We start from the raw sequence: 19679 nt of genomic DNA on the forward strand, positions 1-19679 counted from the left end.
TTTCTTTGAACTGTCTCAGCCAGAGTGGAAGAGATAGGGAAGAAGGGGGAGAACAGATGGGGAAAGAGGCAGGAAGAGATAGAGCAGAAGAGATGGGGGAGAAGGGATGGGGAGACGATGGGGGAAAGACAGGGAAGAAGAGACGGGGAGAAGAGAGAGGGGGAGAGGGTGAGGTGGAGCTAACAACAGCAAAGTTGAAAACCAAATGGAGCTGATTCCTCTCTCCAGCCCTGCCTTCCACCCCAATGGCTGGAGGTGCTCATTACAGCCAAAATGTTGACATGAGAAACCGTCATTATGAAGTACCAGCACAGGTACTCATGAGGGGGAAAGATGATAGTACAACTGCTCAGATGGAAGATTTAATATACTAGACACTCAACAGCAACCTTCGGTCTTTTTCTCAACTCCTGCGTGGCTAATTCAGGAAGGAATATTAATAAAAACCTCGATTTTGGTTTTAAAAAGCACAATTTCTTTTTCAGAGTAGCAATACCATCAGACATTGTAAAAATTCGCGGCACTACAAAAAATTGTTATAAACTAATGGCTTTATGTAGTTATTTTTTTTACAAAAGGTAACCTGGGTTGGGTGGGCAGGGACGGAAGAGGGCAGAGCAAAAAAAAAACGGCTGCAGAGGTTTGAAAAAATGCGATTCCTAAATGGAAGGTGCTGACGTGGAGGTGCGCCAAGACGGTGCAGTGGCGCTGGTGCCCGCTGGCTCCAACTTGAACCCGGGGCTGGTGAGCTTGTGTGCCTCTTTCTGTGACTAGGGTGAAAGACAGGCGGATCTGGAGGTCGAGATTGCGGTTAAGAGGACAGTCGGGGGACCGGCCCAGTGGAAAGCAGGTAAGGGAGTCAAGGTAGGCAGTGAAACGGGATCCGCTCGGAAAATAACATGGAGGGCGCAAACGATCACGCGACCGGGATAATCCTCTGGCGTCCTCACACGTTTGAGCCGTCCCAAGAGCAGAGGAAGGAGACCCGCGGAGCAGTTTGTCTTGGGATCGGAACCCGCCCCAAACACACCTTTCTTCCCCTCCTGTTTCCTCTCCCACTAGTCTCAATAAGTCCTCCCTTGAAAACAACTGGGGAGGGGCAGCAGGGTGAGGGAAGAGGGTCAATATTTAGTGTCGGAGGAAGATCAACTGTACAGAGATATACAAACACGTTCAGTTCCAACATTGTACAAAATAGAAAAATATTTAAAGCAATAGTTTTCCGTTCCGATGAATCTTGAGGATCTTCCCCAGACGCTGCTTCGCTGTTGCCAGACCTTTCTTCGGCCGTTTGCCTGCAGAGGGTTGGGGGGGGTGGTGGGGAAAAAGACACATTAAACTCTCCCGATGCCTTCATTAAAAATAAAAGTTTGCAATGGTGGTGTGGTGGTCAGTGTAATGCAATCTCTTGCCACTGTCTGGAAGGAGTTTGTTTGTTCTCCCCGTGTCTGTGTGGGTCCTCTCTGGTTCCCTCCCACATTTCGAAGACCTACAGGTCAGTAGTTTAATTGGTCATTGCAAGCTGAGGTTAAATCGGGCAGCACAGCTCGAAGGACCAGAAAGGCCTGTTCTGCACCGTGTCTCTAAGTAACCATAAAACTTTAAAATAAAGACGCGGGGAAGGGAGCGGTACGAGGTAGAAGTGGGGTGGTGTATAGTGAGGGAAGAAGAGGAGGGTCCTGCCTCCCTTGCCTGATTGGCTGCCTTGAGACGACGTGGAAGCTCTGCGCTGCGTGAGGAAGACGCCGGGGGCCATGGGCGTGGAGCCGCGGCCGGCCTGTGGCAGGCCGAAGGTGCTGGGGCCCGCTGTGTACTCGTGGTCTACCAGGCTCCCAGACAGGACCTCAGGCCTGGACTCGGGCACTGGGCTGCCGGGCTGCAGCTTGGTGCTGGGCTCCTCAGGCACCGGCTTCTTCTTGACTGTCTTCCTCTTCTGGATCTTCTGATGTTCCTGCAGAGAGAGAGGGAGAGTGTTCAGCTCCAGGGCCCAGCTGTCCCCAGTTCAGTCCCGGCCTCCAGCGTTCTTTGTGTGGAGTGGACCCCCCCCCCCCCCCCCACCGTCCCAATGATGCACGGGATTAGTGGGGGTGAGGGGGTAAACAGCCACTGTAAATTACTCTTTGCCTTGTGTGCTCATTCAAAGCTCTGTGATTCTTCACATCCTGACTCCCGACTCACTCACCACACACTTGCTGACCATTAACACTGAACGTCTGTCTCCTGTCCAGATCTCGATGACCCCTGCTGGTTCCTATACCCCTCCCTATCTCTGTGACCCTCCTACCTGTAAACCCCACCACACTTTCACACCCTCCAGCCCCTATACTCCTCCCCAACTCAGTAAACCCCTCCAGAACTTGCATCCCTCCCTATCTCTGTCAGCCCACCCACCCTACTCTATGCCCCTCCATCTGTGACCCTCCTCCCCATCTCTGTGACACCCCTCTGGCACCGACACCCCCATCTGTGACCCCCCTCCCCATCTCTGTGAACCCCTCCCTCCCCTACATCTCTGTGACACCCCTCTGGCACCGACACCCCCATCTGTGACCCCCCCCTCCCCATCTCTGTGAACCCCTCCCTCCCCTACATCTCTGTGACACCCCTCTGGCACCGACACCCCCATCTGTGACCCCCTTCCCATCTCTGTGAACCCCTCCCTCCCCCACATCTCTGTGACACCCCTCTGGCACCAACACCCCCATCTGTGACCCCCCCTCCCCATCTCTGTGAACCCCTCCCTCCCCCACATCTCTGTGACACCCCTCTGGCACCAACACCCCCACCATCTGTGACACCCTTTACCTGTACTCTCCACATCACTTTAACCCCCTCCAGCCCCCTACACCTTCCCCAACTCCTCTCTCTTGGAACTTATACCTCTACCCATCTGTGACCCCTTCCCATCTCTGTTGCCCCCTCCGGCCCTGACACCCGTCAATGTCTCCATAAACCCCTCCAACCAACACCCTCTCCGTCTCTGTTAACTCCCTCCGGCCCCAACACCCCTCCCCATCTACATAACCCCCTCTGGCCCTGAACCCCTCCCTGTGTCTGTAACCCCCTCTGGCCCTGACACCCCTCCCTGTCTCTGTAACCCCCTCTGGCCCCGCACCCCTGCCTCTGTAACCCCCACTCGACCTGACACCCCTCCCTGTCTCTGTAACCCCCTCCAGCCCCTACACCCCTCCCTGTTTCTGTAACCCCCTCTGGTCCTGACACCCTTCCCTGTCTCTGTAACCCCCCCTGCCCCCTACATCCCTCCCCAACTTAGTAACACCCCCCTACCCTGGAACCTACACCGTTCCCCATCTGTGACCAGCTCCCTCCCCCACACTCCTCCCTGTCTATCTGACACCACCCCCCCCCCCCCCACTGGCACCTACATCCCTTCCCATCTCTGTAACTCCTTCCTGTCACTACACCTCTCTCCACCTCGGAGGACCCCTCTGGCCACAACACCCCGCCTCCCTATGCCCCTCCTCACCTGGGGATTTGGTGGGAGGGGTGGGTTTACCTGCTGTGCGAGCTTTGCCGCTGCCGCTGCCAGCCCCGTCTCGATGGAAGCCACGCGCGTCCCCTCCCGGACAGGTCGCTCATGCCGAGGAAGGGTTGGTGCCACGCGAGCTGTGGAGGGGGGGGCGATAAAAGAATAGAAAGTAAAGCATTAGTGGTGGGTCTCGGCAGCGTGTGGCCAGGAACAGTCCATTGTTTGGCACCTACCTTTGGGGTTCCAGGGAGCATCATCGCTGTTCCGCCTCTTTCGGTTCCGTGTCCTCGAGGAGGGATCATCTTCATCTGATTCAAGAGATGGGTACACTGCAGGAGCGGGTGGGGGGGGGGGGGAGGGGGGAGGGAAGCCATAGGGATTACGTCAAGTTACCTGGGAGCGCAAATGGTCCTGTTTGTGTATTCCCCGGGTGGTGCTGGTAGAATCCTTGTGTCTTCTTACTAACAGTGCAGCCCTGACCTGCAGTGTGCAAAGTGATGGTGTGGAGCGAGCTTCACTCTGTGTCTGACCCCGGGAGTGTGTGATGGGACGCTGTAGAGGGAGCTTCGCTCTGTGTCTAACCCCGGGAGTGTGTGATGGGAAGGTGCGGAGGGAGCTTCGCTCTGTGTCTGACCCCGGGAGTGTGTGATGGGACGGTGTGGAAGGAGATTCACTCTGTGCCTGACCCCGGGAATGTGTGATGGGATGGTGTGGAGGGAGTTTCACTCTGTGTCTGACCCCGGGAGTGTGTGATGGGATGGTGTGGAGGGAGTTTCACTCTGTGTCTGACCCCGGGAGTGTGTGATGGGACAATGTGGAGGGAGATTCACTCTGTGCCTGACCCCGGGGGTGTGTGATGGGACGGTGTGGAGGGAGCTTCACTCTGTGTCTGACCCCGGGAGTGTGTGATGGGACAATGTGGAGGGAGGTTCACTCTTTGTCTGACCCTTTTTTTTTATATACAAAATTCTTTATTACAAATGTCGGTGCTATACAATATTTACAAAACCAGTGACTAACACATTTACTACACTACAAACAGACAATACATGTTAAACCAATATATTGCCATCCTCATCAATGATGGCATTTATACCTCGCGGAGCCCAACGGTCCCGGAACATCTCGACGGTCGCCGTGGACTGTGCGTATTCCTTTTCAATATTCACCCGGGCTCGAACATACCCCCTAAACATAGCCAGGCACTCCGCCCGGGGAGAACCTCCTGCCACCCTTTTCCAGGAGCCACGGATGGCAATTTTCGCCAGCCCCAGGAGCAAGTTGACAAGGACATCCTCATCCCTCTGTGCCCCCCTCCTTACTGGATGACCATATATGAATAGGGTGGGACTGAAATGCAACCAGAAGGCGAGAAGCAGCCCACGCAAATACGCGAAAAGGGGCTGCAGCCTCACACACTCCACGTACATATGGTACACGGTCTCCTCCAGCCCGCAGAAGTGACACGCGGCTGGGAGATCCGTGTACAAACTAAAGAACTTATTGCAGGGCACCGCTTTATGCAGCACCCTCCAGCCGAGATCCCCAAGGTGCATGGGAAGGACTCCCTTGTAGAGGGACTTCCACTGCGGACCCCCCTCACCTCCAGGTGGAAAGACCGACCGCCATGGCGTGTCGGGACGGTGGACAAATGCTAGGAAGTGGAGGGTGTGGAGCAGCAGCCCATAAAGGTACCTCCCGCCTGCATCCCTGAATGGGATTGTGGGTGTCGATGAAAGACGGCTCAAGTTGTGTGGATTCGTCTTTTGGGTAAGGCTGCGGGGCCTGGGCCCAACAAGCAGCTCAGCCCGAGTCGTTCCACACACCTGAGCCGCACTGACATCCGTTGAGACAGGGCAAGGGTCGGCCAGGACCCCGCCCTCTGCCAGAGGAGGAGGGGATTCCCGGCCTGAGGCAACCATGTTCCAGACTCTCAGTAGGTCCTGATAGAAGCCGGGCAGCCTCTGCAAAGCAGCACGGCTGACGCCCGCCGGCGGTAGCTGCATATCTTCGGCAAGACAGCAGCCCCTCCGGAGGAAGAAAGTCGCCAACACGTGCCACCTGGGAGGGTGCTCGGCGTACAGGAATCTCTGCAGAGTCCTGAGGCGGAGAGCCACCAGTCGTGTGCGTACACACACCAGCGACTGTCCGCCCTCTCCTTCTGGGAGACTCAGAACCGCTGCAGAGACCCAGTGCTTCCTGTTTCCCCAGAAGAAGTCCACTAGCTTCCTCTGCATTCTTGCAACAAAAGGGGCAGGGGGGGCCAAGGTGACCATCCGGTACCACAACATGGAGGCCACCAGCTGGTTTATGACCACCACCCTGCCTCGATAGGAAAGCACCCTGAGAAGGCCTGACCAGCGCCCTAGCCGGGCCATGACCTTTGTCTCCAGGTCCTGCCAGTTCGCCAGCCAGGTCTCCCCAGAAGGACTCAGGTAGACTCCCAGATAGAGAAGACGTCTGGTGCTCCACTCAAAAGCTCTCATCTCCTCCGGCAGGGAGTCCACCTGCCACTGGCCTACTAAGAGTCCAGAACATTTCGCCCAGTTGATCCTGGCGGAGGATGCCGCCGAGAAAACATCTTGGCACTCGCGCATCCTCTGCAGGTCACAGGGGTCTGTCATCATGAGGAGTACGTCATCGGCGTAGGCCGAGAGGACGACCCCCATGTCCGGTTCGTGCAGAACCAGACCTGTCAGCCTTCGCCGAAGAAGGCCGAGGAATGGCTCGACACAGATCGCATACAGTTGACCGGACATGGGGCACCCTTGACGCACTCCTCTTCAGAAGTGGATAGGTCCTGTCAATGATCCGTTAATCTTAACTAGGCACTCTGCGGCAGAGTACAGGAGCCGAACTCGGGCCACAAAGTGTGGTCCGAGCCCAAAAGCCTGCAGGGTGCCCACCAGGAAACTGTGGTCCACCCGGTCAAAAGCCTTCTCCTGGTCAAGAGAAAGAAACGCTGCCAGGGTCCCAGTCTCCTGGAGTAGGTGGATCAGGTCCCGTACTAGGTGGACATTGTCCTGGATGGAGTGGCCCGGGACTGTGTAAGATTGGTCAGGATGGACCACCTGTCCAATTACCGAACCCAGACGGTTGGCCATTGCCCGGGCAAAGATCTTGTAGTCCACGCACAAGAGGGAGACCGGCCGCCAGTTCTTTAGCAGGCGGAGGTCTCCCTTCTTGGGCAGTAGGACCACAACAGCTCTTCGCCATGAGAGGGGCATTTCTCCGGTGGCTAGGCTCTCCCCTAGGACAAGGCTGTAATCATCCCCCAGGACATCCCAAAAAGCCTGATAAAACTCAACACTCAGTCCATCCAAACCAGGGGACTTGCCCCTCCGGAGTTGCCGAAGGGCAGTGGACAGCTCCTCCTGAGTCAGGGGGGCATCCAGACGCACTGCATCCTCTGGGCTGACCTTCGGCAAATCCTTCCAGACCTCATTACACGCCTCCGCATTTGACGGATCAGGCGAGAATAAGGACCGATAGAATGAACGGACCTCGTTGTTGATTCCATCAGGGTCCGTGATGGAGGAGCCATCGGCAGCCAGCAGCTCCACTAGCTGCTTTTGAACTCCCCGCCACCTTTCCAACGAGTAGAAGAAGGGTGAGCCACGGTCCAAATCCTGCAGCATTTGGATCCGTGACCTCACGTACGCACCTCGGGACTGCTGGAGCTGCAAGTTCCTTAGTGCGTCCTTCTTCTCCTGGTATTCCTGCCACAGCTGCTGGTCTCCAGCGGTCGGACCGAGGCGGGACTCCAGGTCAAGCAACGCTCTCTCAAGCCGCTCAACCTCAGAGCTCCGCCTCTTTGTCGACCCCCTAGTGTACTCCCGACATAAAAACTGGATGTGGGCTTTGCCCACATCCCACCATAGCCGTAGGGAGCAGAACTCTCGCCGCCTCTCCTTCCAGGAGACCCAGAAAGCTCGGAACGAATCCCGGAATCGGCTGTCCTCCAGCAGCCGGTTGTTAAAATGCCAATACCCGGATCCCACCCGAGGGTGTAGTGGAATAAATTCCATCCACACAAGGTGATGATCCGAGCACGACACCGGCTGCATGGAGGACGCTGACACGCGGGAGACGCAGGCCCGAGAGATGTAAATGCGGTCTATCCTGGAACCTCCTTCTCTAGACCTTCTCGAGAAGGCGCTAGAGTTGGGGTGAAGATTCCGCCAGCTGTCCACCAAGTCAAAGAAGCCGACTAGCTCCTTTAACTTTTTTGCCAATGCTGGGTTGCGTTGGAGGCCCGAACGGTCCTCCGCCTCGAGGGTACAATTGAAATCTCCCCCAAGGATGACGCAATCCCCAGGATCGATGGAGCTTAGCAGGGTGGACAGCTGACAGAATAGGCGCGTCTGCATCACACCGCGCCTGGGAGCATACACATTGATAAAATGCAATGGTACGCCATCCAGGCGCACAACCAGGTGGAGCAGACGGCCGGGCACAACGTCCTGGACTCTTTCAATTACTGGCTGGAAGGTCGGGGCCAACAGGATCGCCACCCCGCTAGAAATGGAGCTGAGGTGGCTCATGTAGACCCCGCCCCGCCACTCCAGGAGCCAAGCAGACTCGTCCCCAGGGATGGTATGGGTTTCCTGCAGGAAACTCACCGTATACCGCCCATCCCTGAGGGCTGAGAGATTGTTATGCCTGCGAAGAGGACCCCTGCTGCCGTTTACATTGAGACTAGCTATGGTAAGCTTCATGGCGGGAGCACACTAGGGCTCAGCAGCTGTGCCCATTTCGGTGAGAGCGGAGGCGCCCTCCACCACACTGTCCAGAAAGAAAGCAAGGTTACTTTTTGCCTTCCGGGCTCGAGTGGTACCAGCGACACCCTGTGACCCACCATCCCCCGTAGGAGCGAGGCTGCTTCTCCCTCTAATGTCCCTTACTAGGTCATCTAGGAAAGATTTTAGTTGCCGTCTGTCGTTCCCCGCCACCGCATACCTCTTTCCCTTTCCCTTTCGTCCGAGGATGACTTGCAGGGACCTCACCAGCCTCAGCATGCTGGGCCAGCGTAGCGAGGCTAGTTGAGGCCGGTGCTTGGCACCCTCAGAGGTGAGAATAAAATGCTTAATTTCCTCTACAGGTATCAATGGTGACTTCTCAGGAGGGGTGAGGATGTCCATTATTTCACTATCGAAAGAGTCCCCCTCCAACCCGTCACTGCAGACAGAATCCCCATCGGCCTCCCCGCATGTTCCAATAGATGGCTGCGCTTGTGACCCATACCGCGCAGCGGGCACCTCGCTCTTACCTGCCCGCTCCACCGTCGCATCAGCCTCATCCACATTTGCGACAGTGGAGGGACAATCCCCAGGGATTCCCTGCAAGTCATTAATTGCTGGGCTCGACGTGCACAGAAAAACACCCTCCCCAGGGGGCAGGCATAGAGGGGAACCCGGCACCTTTGGTCCAAGGGATTCACAAGCAGCCTGGTGCTGAGAATGAGAGAGCTTTGTCTCGTCTCCTCTTACATTATTCGGTACACTGGCCTCCAGAGAGGTGCTGATTTGTAGGTCCTGGGTGGAGGCCTCCAGGGCTGCCTCATTTGTGCAAACAGGGCTATCATAAGCTTTTTGCACAACCACACCATCTACCCCAGGACTGGTGGCTACATCTGGGGACTCAGGTTTAGAACCAACCCCTACCCGGATTCCCACCCCTTCCTGGGACTCCCCCGCATCTACATCCCCTGCCCTCTTGCGGGAACGTTCCCTTCTCCTCTTCACACTGGAAGAGCACACAGGTGCAGGCTTCACCGATGGGGCGGCGCTTTCTGTTTCCATCGCCCCGTCTGCTTGCGCACCTCCCCAAGCCCCACGCTCCACTTCAGGTGAAATGGGCGTGAGCTCTGCAGCCTCAAAGGCCCGCTTCTTACTGTGTTTGGATTTCCCCTTTGCCTTCTTACTCCGCACAGACTCCACCCCGTCCCCCACCTGAACCACAGGGAGAGGAGCAGGGACCGACCCAACAGTAGGAATAGGGACAGGGGTAGGGGTAGGGGCAGGGTGAGGGGCTGGGGCAGGATCATGGGCGGGGGCAGGGTCAGATGCAGGCGCAGATGCACGCGCAGGAGTAGGATCAGGGGCAGAGGTAGCTGGGGCACTGGTGCCCGAAATGGGCTCCCTCGGGTTCCGGGCGGCAGGACAGTCCCTCCGAAAGTGCCCCACCCCCCTGCACGTATGGCACCGCGGGCGCTCAGAGCTCCAGTACACCTGATAATCCACTCCCTCGTGCCGGACAGTAAACCGGCCCTCAACATCGTCCTCCCTTTCCAGCTGCATGAAAACCTGACACCGGAAAGAGATTACGGTGCGGAGGGTGCGTCTCTTAAATTTGTGTCGGATGGCAGTGATCTCCGACCTTACTTGCCCTAAACGGGCCAGTGGGGGAAGCAAGTCCTCATTCGGAATGAAAGGCTTAACATGCCCAAGCACGATACGTTGCGTGGGGGCCGTCACCAGCTCCATAGGTAAAAAGATGTTGTCTACCGTGACTCCCCTGCTTAGGGCCCGGTGCACTAGCTCTTCATTCGCCAGATAAAACACCGCCATTCCGAACCCCTTCTCGGTGGCCAGAATACCACCTTTCCCAACAAGGTCCTCCATTGCCTCCGTACACTTTTCTAGTGTCATTCCAGGGCGCAAAATACATTGCACCCCACGTTCCACCTTCACCGACCGAAACAGGGCGTTGTCCGAGGCCGGGGAGGCAGCCGCCCTTGCGTAACTCCCCGAATGCCCGCGACTCCCTGGAGACCGGTCCGGCATGCTGGCGCTCTTTCCAGTCCGAGAATCCTACAGCGGTGCCGGTTAGAAGTCCTGGAACGAGTCGAATAACTGGCCGGGAAAGTTTGCAGTCGACAGTTCCTCGCTGGCTTGACGCCAGGAAAGGCTCCGTCGGACTTGCAGAGACCCAGGCCGGGAAAGGCCGAAACGTCCTTCCAGATGCTCCGGCACCAACACCGGACAAAAATCAGGAAAACAATGGAGGAGGAACATTGCCCCGATGTCAATGGGGGGGGAACGACGGCGTTTGCCTCCGGTTTTGGAGCGAACCGGCTTCCTGGCGAGTTGCCAGCAGCCGCAGCTGGGAGCTACGCAGTTAGCAGCCGCCAACAAACCCAGCCCAAACCGGCAATAAAACTCCACACCGAGTTTCCACACCAGCGCCGTCACTCACTCGGTTGTCCAAGAGACTTTTAGAGCCACCTCCAAAGTATTCCACGAACTTTATCCAGTAGTTTTGCCTCGATTTCTCCCAGCTCAGTCAGCACAGCTCTTCTCTGTGTCTGACCCTTTTTTTTCAAAATTCTTTATTACAAATGTCGGTGCCATACAATATTTACAAACCCAGTGAATAACACATTTACTACACTACAAACAGACAATACATGTTAAACCAATATATTGCCATCCTCGTCAATGATGGCATTTACACCCCGCGGAGCCCAACGGTCCCGGAACATCTCGACGGTCGCCGTGGACTGTGCGTATTCCTTTTCAATGTTCACCCGGGCTCGAACATACCCCCTAAACATAGCCAGGCAGTCCGCCCGGGGAGAACCTCCTGCCACCCTTTTCCAGGAGCCACGGATGGCAATTTTCGCCAGCCCCAGGAGCAAGTTGACAAGGACATCCTCATCCCTCTGTGCCCCCCTCCTTACTGGATGACCATATATGAATAGGGTGGGACTGAAATGCAACCAGAAGGCGAGAAGCAGCCCACGCAAATACGCGAAAAGGGGCTGCAGCCTCACACACTCCACGTACATATGGTACACGGTCTCCTCCAGCCCGCAGAAGTGACACGCGGCTGGGAGATCCGTGTACAAACTAAAGAACTTATTGCAGGGCACCGCTTTATGCAGCACCCTCCAGCCGAGATCCCCAAGGTGCATGGGAAGGACTCCCTTGTAGAGGGACTTCCACTGGGGACCCCCCTCACCTCCAGGTGGAAAGACCGACCGCCATGGCGTGTCGGGACGGTGGACAAATGCTAGGAAGTGGAGGGTGTGGAGCAGCAGCCCATAAAGGTACCTCCTGCCTGCATCCCTAAATGGGATTGTGGGTGTTGATGAAAGACGGCTCAAGTTGTGTGGATTCGTCTCTCGGGTAAGGCTGCGGGGCCTGGGCCCGACGAGCAGCTCAGCCCGAGTCGTTCCACACACCTGAGCCGCACTGACATCCGTTGAGACAGGGCAAGGGTCGGCCAGGACCCCGCCCTCTGCCAGAGGAGGGGATTCCCGGCCTGAGGCAACCATGTTCCAGACTCTAGTAGGTCCTGATAGAAGCCGGGCAGCCTCTGCAAAGCAGCACGGCTGACGCCCGCCGGTGGTAGCTGCATATCTTCGGCAAGACAGCAGCCCCTCCGGAGGAAGAAAGTCGCCAACACGTGCCACCTGGGAGGGTGCTCGGCGTACAGGAATCTCTGCAGCGTCCTGAGGCGGAGAGCCGCCAGTCGTGTGCGTACACACACCAGCGACTGTCCGCCCTCTCCTTCTGGGAGACTCAGAACCGCTGCAGAGACCCAGTGCTTCCTGTTTCCCCAGAAGAAGTCCACTAGCTTCCTCTGCATTCTTGCGACAAAAGGGGCAGGGGGGGCCAAGGTGACCATCCGGTACCACAACATGGAGGCCACCAGCTGGTTTATGACCACCACCCTGCCTCGATAGGAAAGCACCCTGAGAAGGCCTGACCAGCGCCCTAGCCGGGCCATGACCTTTGTCTCCAGGTCCTGCCAGTTCGCCAGCCAGGTCTCCCCAGAAGGACTCAGGTAGACTCCCAGATAGAGAAGACGTCTGGTGCTCCACTCAAAAGCTCTCATCTCCTCCGGCAGGGAGTCCACCTGCCACTGGCCTACTAAGAGTCCGGAACATTTCGCCCAGTTGATCCTGGCGGAGGATGCCGCCGAGAAAACATCTTGGCACTCGCGCATCCTCCGCAGGTCACAGGGGTCTGTCATCATGAGGAGTACGTCATCGGCGTAGGCCGAGAGGACGACCCCCATGTCCGGTTCGCGCAGAACCAGACCTGTCAGCCTTCGCCGAAGAAGGCCGAGGAATGGCTCGACACAGATCGCATACAGTTGACCGGACATGGGGCACCCTTGACGCACTCCTCTTCGGAAGTGGATAGGTCCTGTCAATGATCCATTAATTTTAACTAGGCACTCTGCGGCAGAGTACAGGAGCCGAACTCGGGCCACAAAGTGTGGTCCGAGCCCAAAAGCCTGCAGGGTGCCCACCAGGAAACTGTGGTCCACCCGGTCAAAAGCCTTCTCCTGGTCAAGAGAAAGAAACGCTGCCGGGGTCCCAGTCTCCTGGAGTAGGTGGATCAGGTCCCGTACTAGGTGGACATTGTCCTGGATGGAGCGGCCCGGGACTGTATAAGATTGGTCAGGATGGACCACCTGTCCAATTACCGAACCCAGACGGTTGGCCATTGCCCGGGCGAAGATCTTGTAGTCCACGCACAAGAGGGAGACCGGCCGCCAGTTCTTTAGCAGGCGGAGGTCTCCCTTCTTGGGCAGTAGGACCACAACAGCTCTCCGCCATGAGAGGGGCATTTCTCCAGTGGCTAGGCTCTCCCCTAGGACAAGGCTGTAATCATCCCCCAGGACATCCCAAAAAGCCTGATAAAACTCAACACTCAGTCCATCCAAACCAGGGGACTTGCCCCTCCGGAGTTGCCGAAGGGCAGTGGACAGCTCCTCCCGAGTCAGGGGGGCATCCAGACGCACTGCGTCCTCTGGGCTGACCTTCGGCAAATCCTCCCAGACCTCATTACACGCCTCCGCATTTGACGGATCAGGCGAGAATAAGGACCGATAGAATGAACGGACCTCGTTGTTAATTCCATCAGGGTCCGTGATGGAGGAGCCATCGGCAGCCAGCAGCTCCACTAGCTGCTTTTGAACTCCCCGCCACCTTTCCAACGAGTAGAAGAAGGGTGAGCCACGGTCCAAATCCTGCAGCATTTGGATCCGTGACCTCACGTACGCACCTCGGGACTGCTGAAGCTGCAGGTTCCTTAGTGCGTCCTTCTTCTCCTGGTATTCCTGCCACAGCTGTTGGTCTCCAGCGGTCGGACCGAGGCGGGACTCCAGGTCAAGCAACGCTCTCTCAAGCCGCTCAACCTCAGAGCCCCACCTCTTTGTCGACCCCCTAGTGTACTCCCGACATAAAAACCGGATGTGGGCTTTGCCCACATCCCACCATAGCCGTAGGGAGCAGAAATCTCTTCGCCTCTCCTTCCAGGAGACCCAGAAAGCTCGGAACGAATCCCGGAATCGGCTGTCCTCCAGCAGCCGGTTGTTAAAATGCCAGTACCCGGATCCCACCCGAGGGTGTAGTGGAATAAATTCCATCCACACAAGGTGATGATCCGAGCACGACACCGGCTGCATGGAGGACGCCGACACGCGGGAGACGTAGGCCCGAGAGATGTAAATGCGGTCTATCCTGGAACCTCCTTCTCTAGACCTTCTCGAGAAGGCGCTAGAGTTGGGGTGAAGATTCCGCCAGCTGTCCACCAAGTCAAAGGAGCCGACTAGCTCCTTTAACTTTTTTGCCGATGCTGGGTCGCGTTGGAGGCCCGAACGGTCCTCCGCCTCGAGGGTACAATTGAAATCTCCCCCGAGGATGACGCAATCCCCAGGATCGATGGAGCTCAGCAGGGTGGACAGCTGGCAGAATAGGCGCGTCTGCATCACACCGCGCCTGGGAGCATACACATTGATAAAATGCAATGGTACGCCATCCAGGCGCACAACCAGGTGGAGCAGACGGCCGGGCACAACGTCCTGGACTCTTTCAATTACTGGCTGGAAGGTCGGGGCCAACAGGATCGCCACCCCGCTAGAAATGGAGCTGAGGTGACTCATGTAGACCCCGCCCCGCCACTCCAGGAGCCAAGCAGACTCGTCCCCAGGGATGGTATGGGTTTCCTGCAGGAAACTCACCGTATACCGCCCATCTCTGAGGGCTGAGAGATTGTTATGCCTGCGAAGAGGACCCCTGCTGCCGTTTACGTTGAGACTAGCTATGGTAAGCTTCATGGCGGGAGCACACTAGGTCTCAGCAGCTGTGCCCATTTCGGTGAGAGCAGAGGCGCCCTCCACCACACTGTCCGGAAAGAAAGCAAGGTTACTTTTTGCCTTCCGGGCTCGAGCGGTACCAGCGACACCCTGTGACCCACCATCCCCCGTAGGAGCGAGGCTGCTTCTCCCTCTAATGTCCCTTACTAGGTCATCTAGGAAGGATTTTAGTTGCCGTCTGTCGTTCCCCGCCACCGCATTCCTCTTTCCCTTTCCCTTTCGTCCGAGGATGACTCGCAGGGACCTCACCAGCCTCGGCATGCTGGGCCAGCGTAGCGAGGCTAGTTGAGGCCGGTGCTTGGCACCCTCAGAGGTAAGAATAAAATGCTTAATTTCCTCTACAGGTATCAATGGGGACTTCTCAGGAGGGGTGAGGATGTCCATTATTTCACTATCGAAAGAGTCCCCCTCCAACCCGTCACTGCAGACAGAATCCCCATCGGCCTCCCCGCATGTTCCAAAAGATGGCTGCGCTTGTGACCCATACCGCGCAGCGGGCACCTCGCTCTTACCTGCCCGCTCCACCGTCGCATCAGCCTCATCCACATTTGCGACAGTGGAGGGACAATCCCCAGGGACTCCCTGCAAGTCATTAATTGCTGGGGTCGACGTGCACAGAAAAACGCCCTCCCCAGGGGGCAGGCATAGAGGGGAACCCGGCACCTTTGGTCCAAGGGATTCACAAGCAGCCTGGTGCTGAGAATGAGAGCGCTTTGTCTCGTCTCCTCTTACATTATTCGGTACACTGGCCTCCAGAGAGGCGCTGACTTGTAGGTCCTGGGTGGAGGCCTCCAGGGCTGCCTCATTGGTGCAAACAGGGCTATCACAAGCTATTTGCACAACCACACCATCTTCCCCAGGACTGGTGGCTACATCTGGGGACTCAGGTTTAGAACCAACCCCTACCCGGATTCCCACCCCTTCCTGGGACTCCTCCACATCTACATCCCCTGCCCTCTTGCGGGAACGTTCCCTTCTCCTCTTCACACCGGAGGAGCACACAGGTGCAGGCTTCACCGATGGGGCGGCGCTCTCTGTTTCCATCGCCCCGTCTGCTAGCGCACCTCCCCGAGCCCCACGCTCCACTTCAGGCGAAATGGGCGTGAGCTCTGCAGCCTCAAAGGCCCGCTTCTTACTGTGTTTGGATTTCCCCTTTGCCTTCTTACTCCGCACAGACTCCACCCCGTCCCCCACCCGAACCACAGGGAGAGGAGCAGGGACCGACCCAACCGTAGGAGTAGAGGTAGGGGTAGGGGCAGGGGCAGGGTGAGGGGCTGGGGCAGGATTACGGGCGGGGGCAGGGTCAGATGCAGGCGCAGATGCACGTGCAGGAGTAGGATCAGGGGCAGAGGTAGCTGGGGCACTGGTGCCCGAAATGGGCTCCCTCGGGTTCCGGCCGGCAGGACAGTCCCTCCGAAAGTGCCCCACCCCCCTGCACGCATGGCACCGCGGGCGCTCGGAGCTCCAGTACACCTGATAATCCACTCCCTCATGCCGGACAGTAAACCGGCCCTCAACATCGTCCTCCCTTTCCAGCTGCATGAATACCTGACGCCGGAAAGAGATTACGGTGCGGAGGGTGCGTCTCTTAAATTTGTGTCGGATGGCAGTGATCTCCGACCTTACTTGCCCTAAACGGGCCAGTGGGGGTAGCAAGTCCTCATTTGGAATGAAAGGCTTAACATGCCCAAGCACGATACGTTGCGTGGGGGCCGTCACCAGCTCCATAGGTAAAAAGATGTTGTCTACCGTGACTCCCCTGCTTAGGGCCCGGTGCACTAGCTCTTCATTCACCAGATAAAACACCGCCTTTCCAAACTCCTTCTCGGTGGCCAGAATACCACCTTTCCCAACAAGGTCCTCCATTGCCTCCGTACACTTTTCTAGTGTCATTCCAGGGCGCAAAATACATTGCACCCCACGTTCCACCTTCACCGACCGAAAAAGGGCGTTGTCCGAGGCCGGGGAGGCAGCCGCCCTTGCGTAACTCCCCGAAGGCCCGCGACTCCCTGGAGACCGGTCCGGCATGCTGGCGCTCTTTCCAGTCCGAGAATCCTACAGCGGTGCCGGTTAGAAGTCCTGGAACGAGTCGAATAACTGGCCGGGAAAGTTTGCAGTCGACAGTTCCTCGCTGGCTCGACGCCAGGAAAAGCTCCGTCGGACTTGCAGAGACCCAGGCCGGGAGAGGCCGAAACGTCCTTCCAGATGCTTCGGCACCAACACCGGACGAAAATCAGGAAAAACAATGGAGGAGGAACGTTACCCCGCTGTCAATGGGGGGAACGACGGCGTTTGCCTCCGGTTTTGGAGCGAACCGGCTTCCTGGCGAGTTGCCAGCGGCCGCAGCTGGGAGCTATGCAGTTAGCAGCCGCCAACAAACCCAGCCCAAACCGGCAGTAAAACTGCACACCGAGTTTCTTCACCAGCGCCGTCACTCACTCGGTTGTTCAAGAGACTTTTAGAGCCACCTCCAAAGTATTCCACGAACTTTATCCAGTAGTTTTGCCTCGATTTCTCCCAGCTCAGTCAGCACAGCTCCTCTCTGTGTCTGACCCCGGGAGTGTGTGATGGGACAATGTGGAGGGAGCTTCGCTCTGTGTCTGAGCCCAGGAGTGCGTGATGGGACGATGTAGAGGGAGCTTCGCTCCGTGTCTGACCGTGGGAGTGTGCAAAGTGGTGGTGTGGAGGGTGTTTGACTTTGTCTGACCCTAGGAACGTGTGATGGGACTATGTGGAGAGAGCTTCATTCTGTGCCTGACCTCGGGAGTGAGAGAGAGATAGGATGGTGTAGAGGGAACTTCACTCAGTATCTGGGTGTGTGTTATGGAACAGTGAGGAGGGAGCTTCACTACGTGTCCCCTCCCGAAGAGCCCTATCCCGGCAATGCCCCCTCACCATAATCGGAGTCCTTGAAGCAGGCGCCCAGGCTCTCTTGGTCATCGTAGCTGTCATCGTCGCTGGCGAGACTGTCGGGTGACGGGCTTCCCCTGGCGTCAGGCCGCTGCTCTCCTCGGCCCCTGGCCTTCTTGCCGCTAGCCTGGACGGCGGAGGATGGGCAGCCATTCCTCTCCTGGCTGCTGCTCCACCAGGCCTGCAGGCTGGAGCCAGGCGATGACTGCAGGTTGGCCATGCACAGCATGCCCTGGATGGCCTCCTGAGTACTCGGGGAGGCTGGTGGCTGGCTGCGGGGAGAGGTGGGGGAATGAGGGGGGGAGAGAGTGAGTATGGGTGGGGAGAGGTGGGGGGAGAGGGGAGAGGTGGGGGGAGAGAGGAGAGAAGGGGGCGAGAAAGCAGGAGAGAGGGGGAGAGAGGGGTTAGAAAAGGGGTAGAGAGGGAAGAGCGGGGAGGAGACAGCAGGGTAGAGGGCAGGGGGTGAGAGGGCGGTGTGGGTCAGAGATCGGGGTGAGAATGGAGGGGGAGAGGGTGAGAGAAGGAAGAAACGGTGAGAGGAGGAGAAGGGAAGGACAGGGAGAGGGGGGAGAGGTAAGTGAGAACAGTCAGTGGCGGATGCTAACATCATCCTAACACAGTAAGATCCCTGGAATGGTATCCGCACACCCCACTCCCACCCCTCGCACCGCCTGGGACCTTTTCCCTCCGGCAGCGATCCATCACCAGCGCACGGTGAGGTGACGGAACCGCAGAACGACACAGTCGTGGGCGCACGGCTCAGTTTTTACCTCTGCGTGGCGTACTCGAGCGCTCCGACCTCCTTGCTGGCCTTGAGCAGGTCGAGGATGCCAGCAGAACTGCTAGCCCCCGCACCCTCGGCTGACACCTCCCCCTGGTCAATGTCGATGTCGATGGCCGAGTCTTCGTCCGACGAATCGTCTTCCTGCGGGGGAAGCGGGTGCGGAGGTTAGGATACGCGGAGTCATTCAAAAGGAACGCAGACTCGTGGGAGGCTGAGATCAGCACCATGGCTGGCAGGACGAATCAGGCTGAAGGGCCTCTTTCCATACGAGCAGAATTAGTCCATTCAGCCCATCGTCTGCTCTGCTATTCCACCATGGCTGATTTATTACTCCTCTCAACCCTTCTCTCGCCTGTAATCATTGATGTCCTGACTAATCAAAAACCTATCAACCTTTGCTTTAAATCAATCTGATGATTTGGCCTCCACAGCTGTCTATAGGAATGAATTCATCACTCTCTGGCTAAAGAAATTCCTGCTCATCTCTTTCTAAAGGGACATCCTTGTATTCTGAGGGCATGCCTTCTGGTCCCAAACTCCCCCACTATTGGAACATCATCTCTGCGTCCGCTCTATCTCATCATTTAAGCATCATGTGGGCGATCATGGTCTACCTGTGACAATGATTATTCTTAACAAACTTTTCTACAGAAGTGGTTTACCATTGCCTTCTTCTGGGCAGTGTCTTTACCAGCCATTGTCGATACTCCTTGGAGATTGCCTGCCTGGTGTCAGTGATTGCATAACCAGGACTTGTGATCTGCACCAGCTGCTCATACGACCATCCACCATCTGGTCCCATGGCTTCACATGACCCCGATAGGGGGGCTAAGTGGGTGCTACAACTTGTGCAAGGGTGACCTGGAGGCAAGCAGAGGGAAGGAATGACTTACACCTCCTTTGGTAGAGACATATCTCCACCCCACCACCCATACCTCCATCTAGGCCTTTTAATAATCAATCAGTTTCAACAAGAGCTCCCTCATTCTTTTAAATGCCAGTGAGTTCAGGCCCAGAGGCATCAAGCACTTCTCCAACGCTAATTGTTCTGTATCTCCTGCATTCTAGTGGGAACAAATCCAGCCTATCCAATCTCTCCTTATAACCATGACCTTCCATTCCGGGCAAGGCTGAAGAGTCTCTTTTGTACTCCCTCATGGCACGTTTCTCCCAAGAGACGTGTGAGGCACTCCTTCCCTCCCTTAGTCTGCAGGTTACCCTTGGGCAAGGTGTAGCACCTGCTGAGTCCCCTGATCAGGATCACGTGAAGCCAGGGCAGCAGGTGGCGATGGTCGTACGAGCAGCTGGTGCAGATCACAAGTCCTGGTTATGCGATCACTGACGCCAGGCAGACAATCTCTGAAGAGTACTGACAATGGCTGG

The 19679-nt window shown here is 57.0% G+C and overlaps 1 protein-coding gene across 2 annotated transcripts in view; it reads right to left on the reverse strand.

Moving 5' to 3' along the window:
* Positions 1–533: 533 nt before the first annotated feature.
* The window catches only part of phf8 (PHD finger protein 8), a 78190-nt gene continuing 59044 nt past the window's right edge, over positions 534–19679 (reverse strand). Inside the window, exons 16-21 of one of the 2 annotated variants that reach the window (XM_072246211.1) lie at positions 18283–18437; positions 17498–17784; positions 3724–3819; positions 3518–3627; positions 1693–1951; positions 534–1295 (exon numbers count right to left, since the gene is read on the reverse strand). In XM_072246211.1, coding sequence (XP_072102312.1) covers positions 1207–1295; positions 1693–1951; positions 3518–3627; positions 3724–3819; positions 17498–17784; positions 18283–18437 — 996 coding nt within the window. In that variant the 3' untranslated portion in view covers positions 534–1206. The remainder of the gene's footprint in view (positions 1296–1692; positions 1952–3517; positions 3628–3723; positions 3820–17497; positions 17785–18282; positions 18438–19679) is intronic. The other variant, XM_072246210.1, reaches the window with a different exon arrangement.

The sequence above is a fragment of the Mobula birostris genome, chromosome 29 (assembly GCF_030028105.1).
Source record: "Mobula birostris isolate sMobBir1 chromosome 29, sMobBir1.hap1, whole genome shotgun sequence".
Lineage (NCBI taxonomy): Eukaryota > Metazoa > Chordata > Chondrichthyes > Myliobatiformes > Myliobatidae > Mobula > Mobula birostris.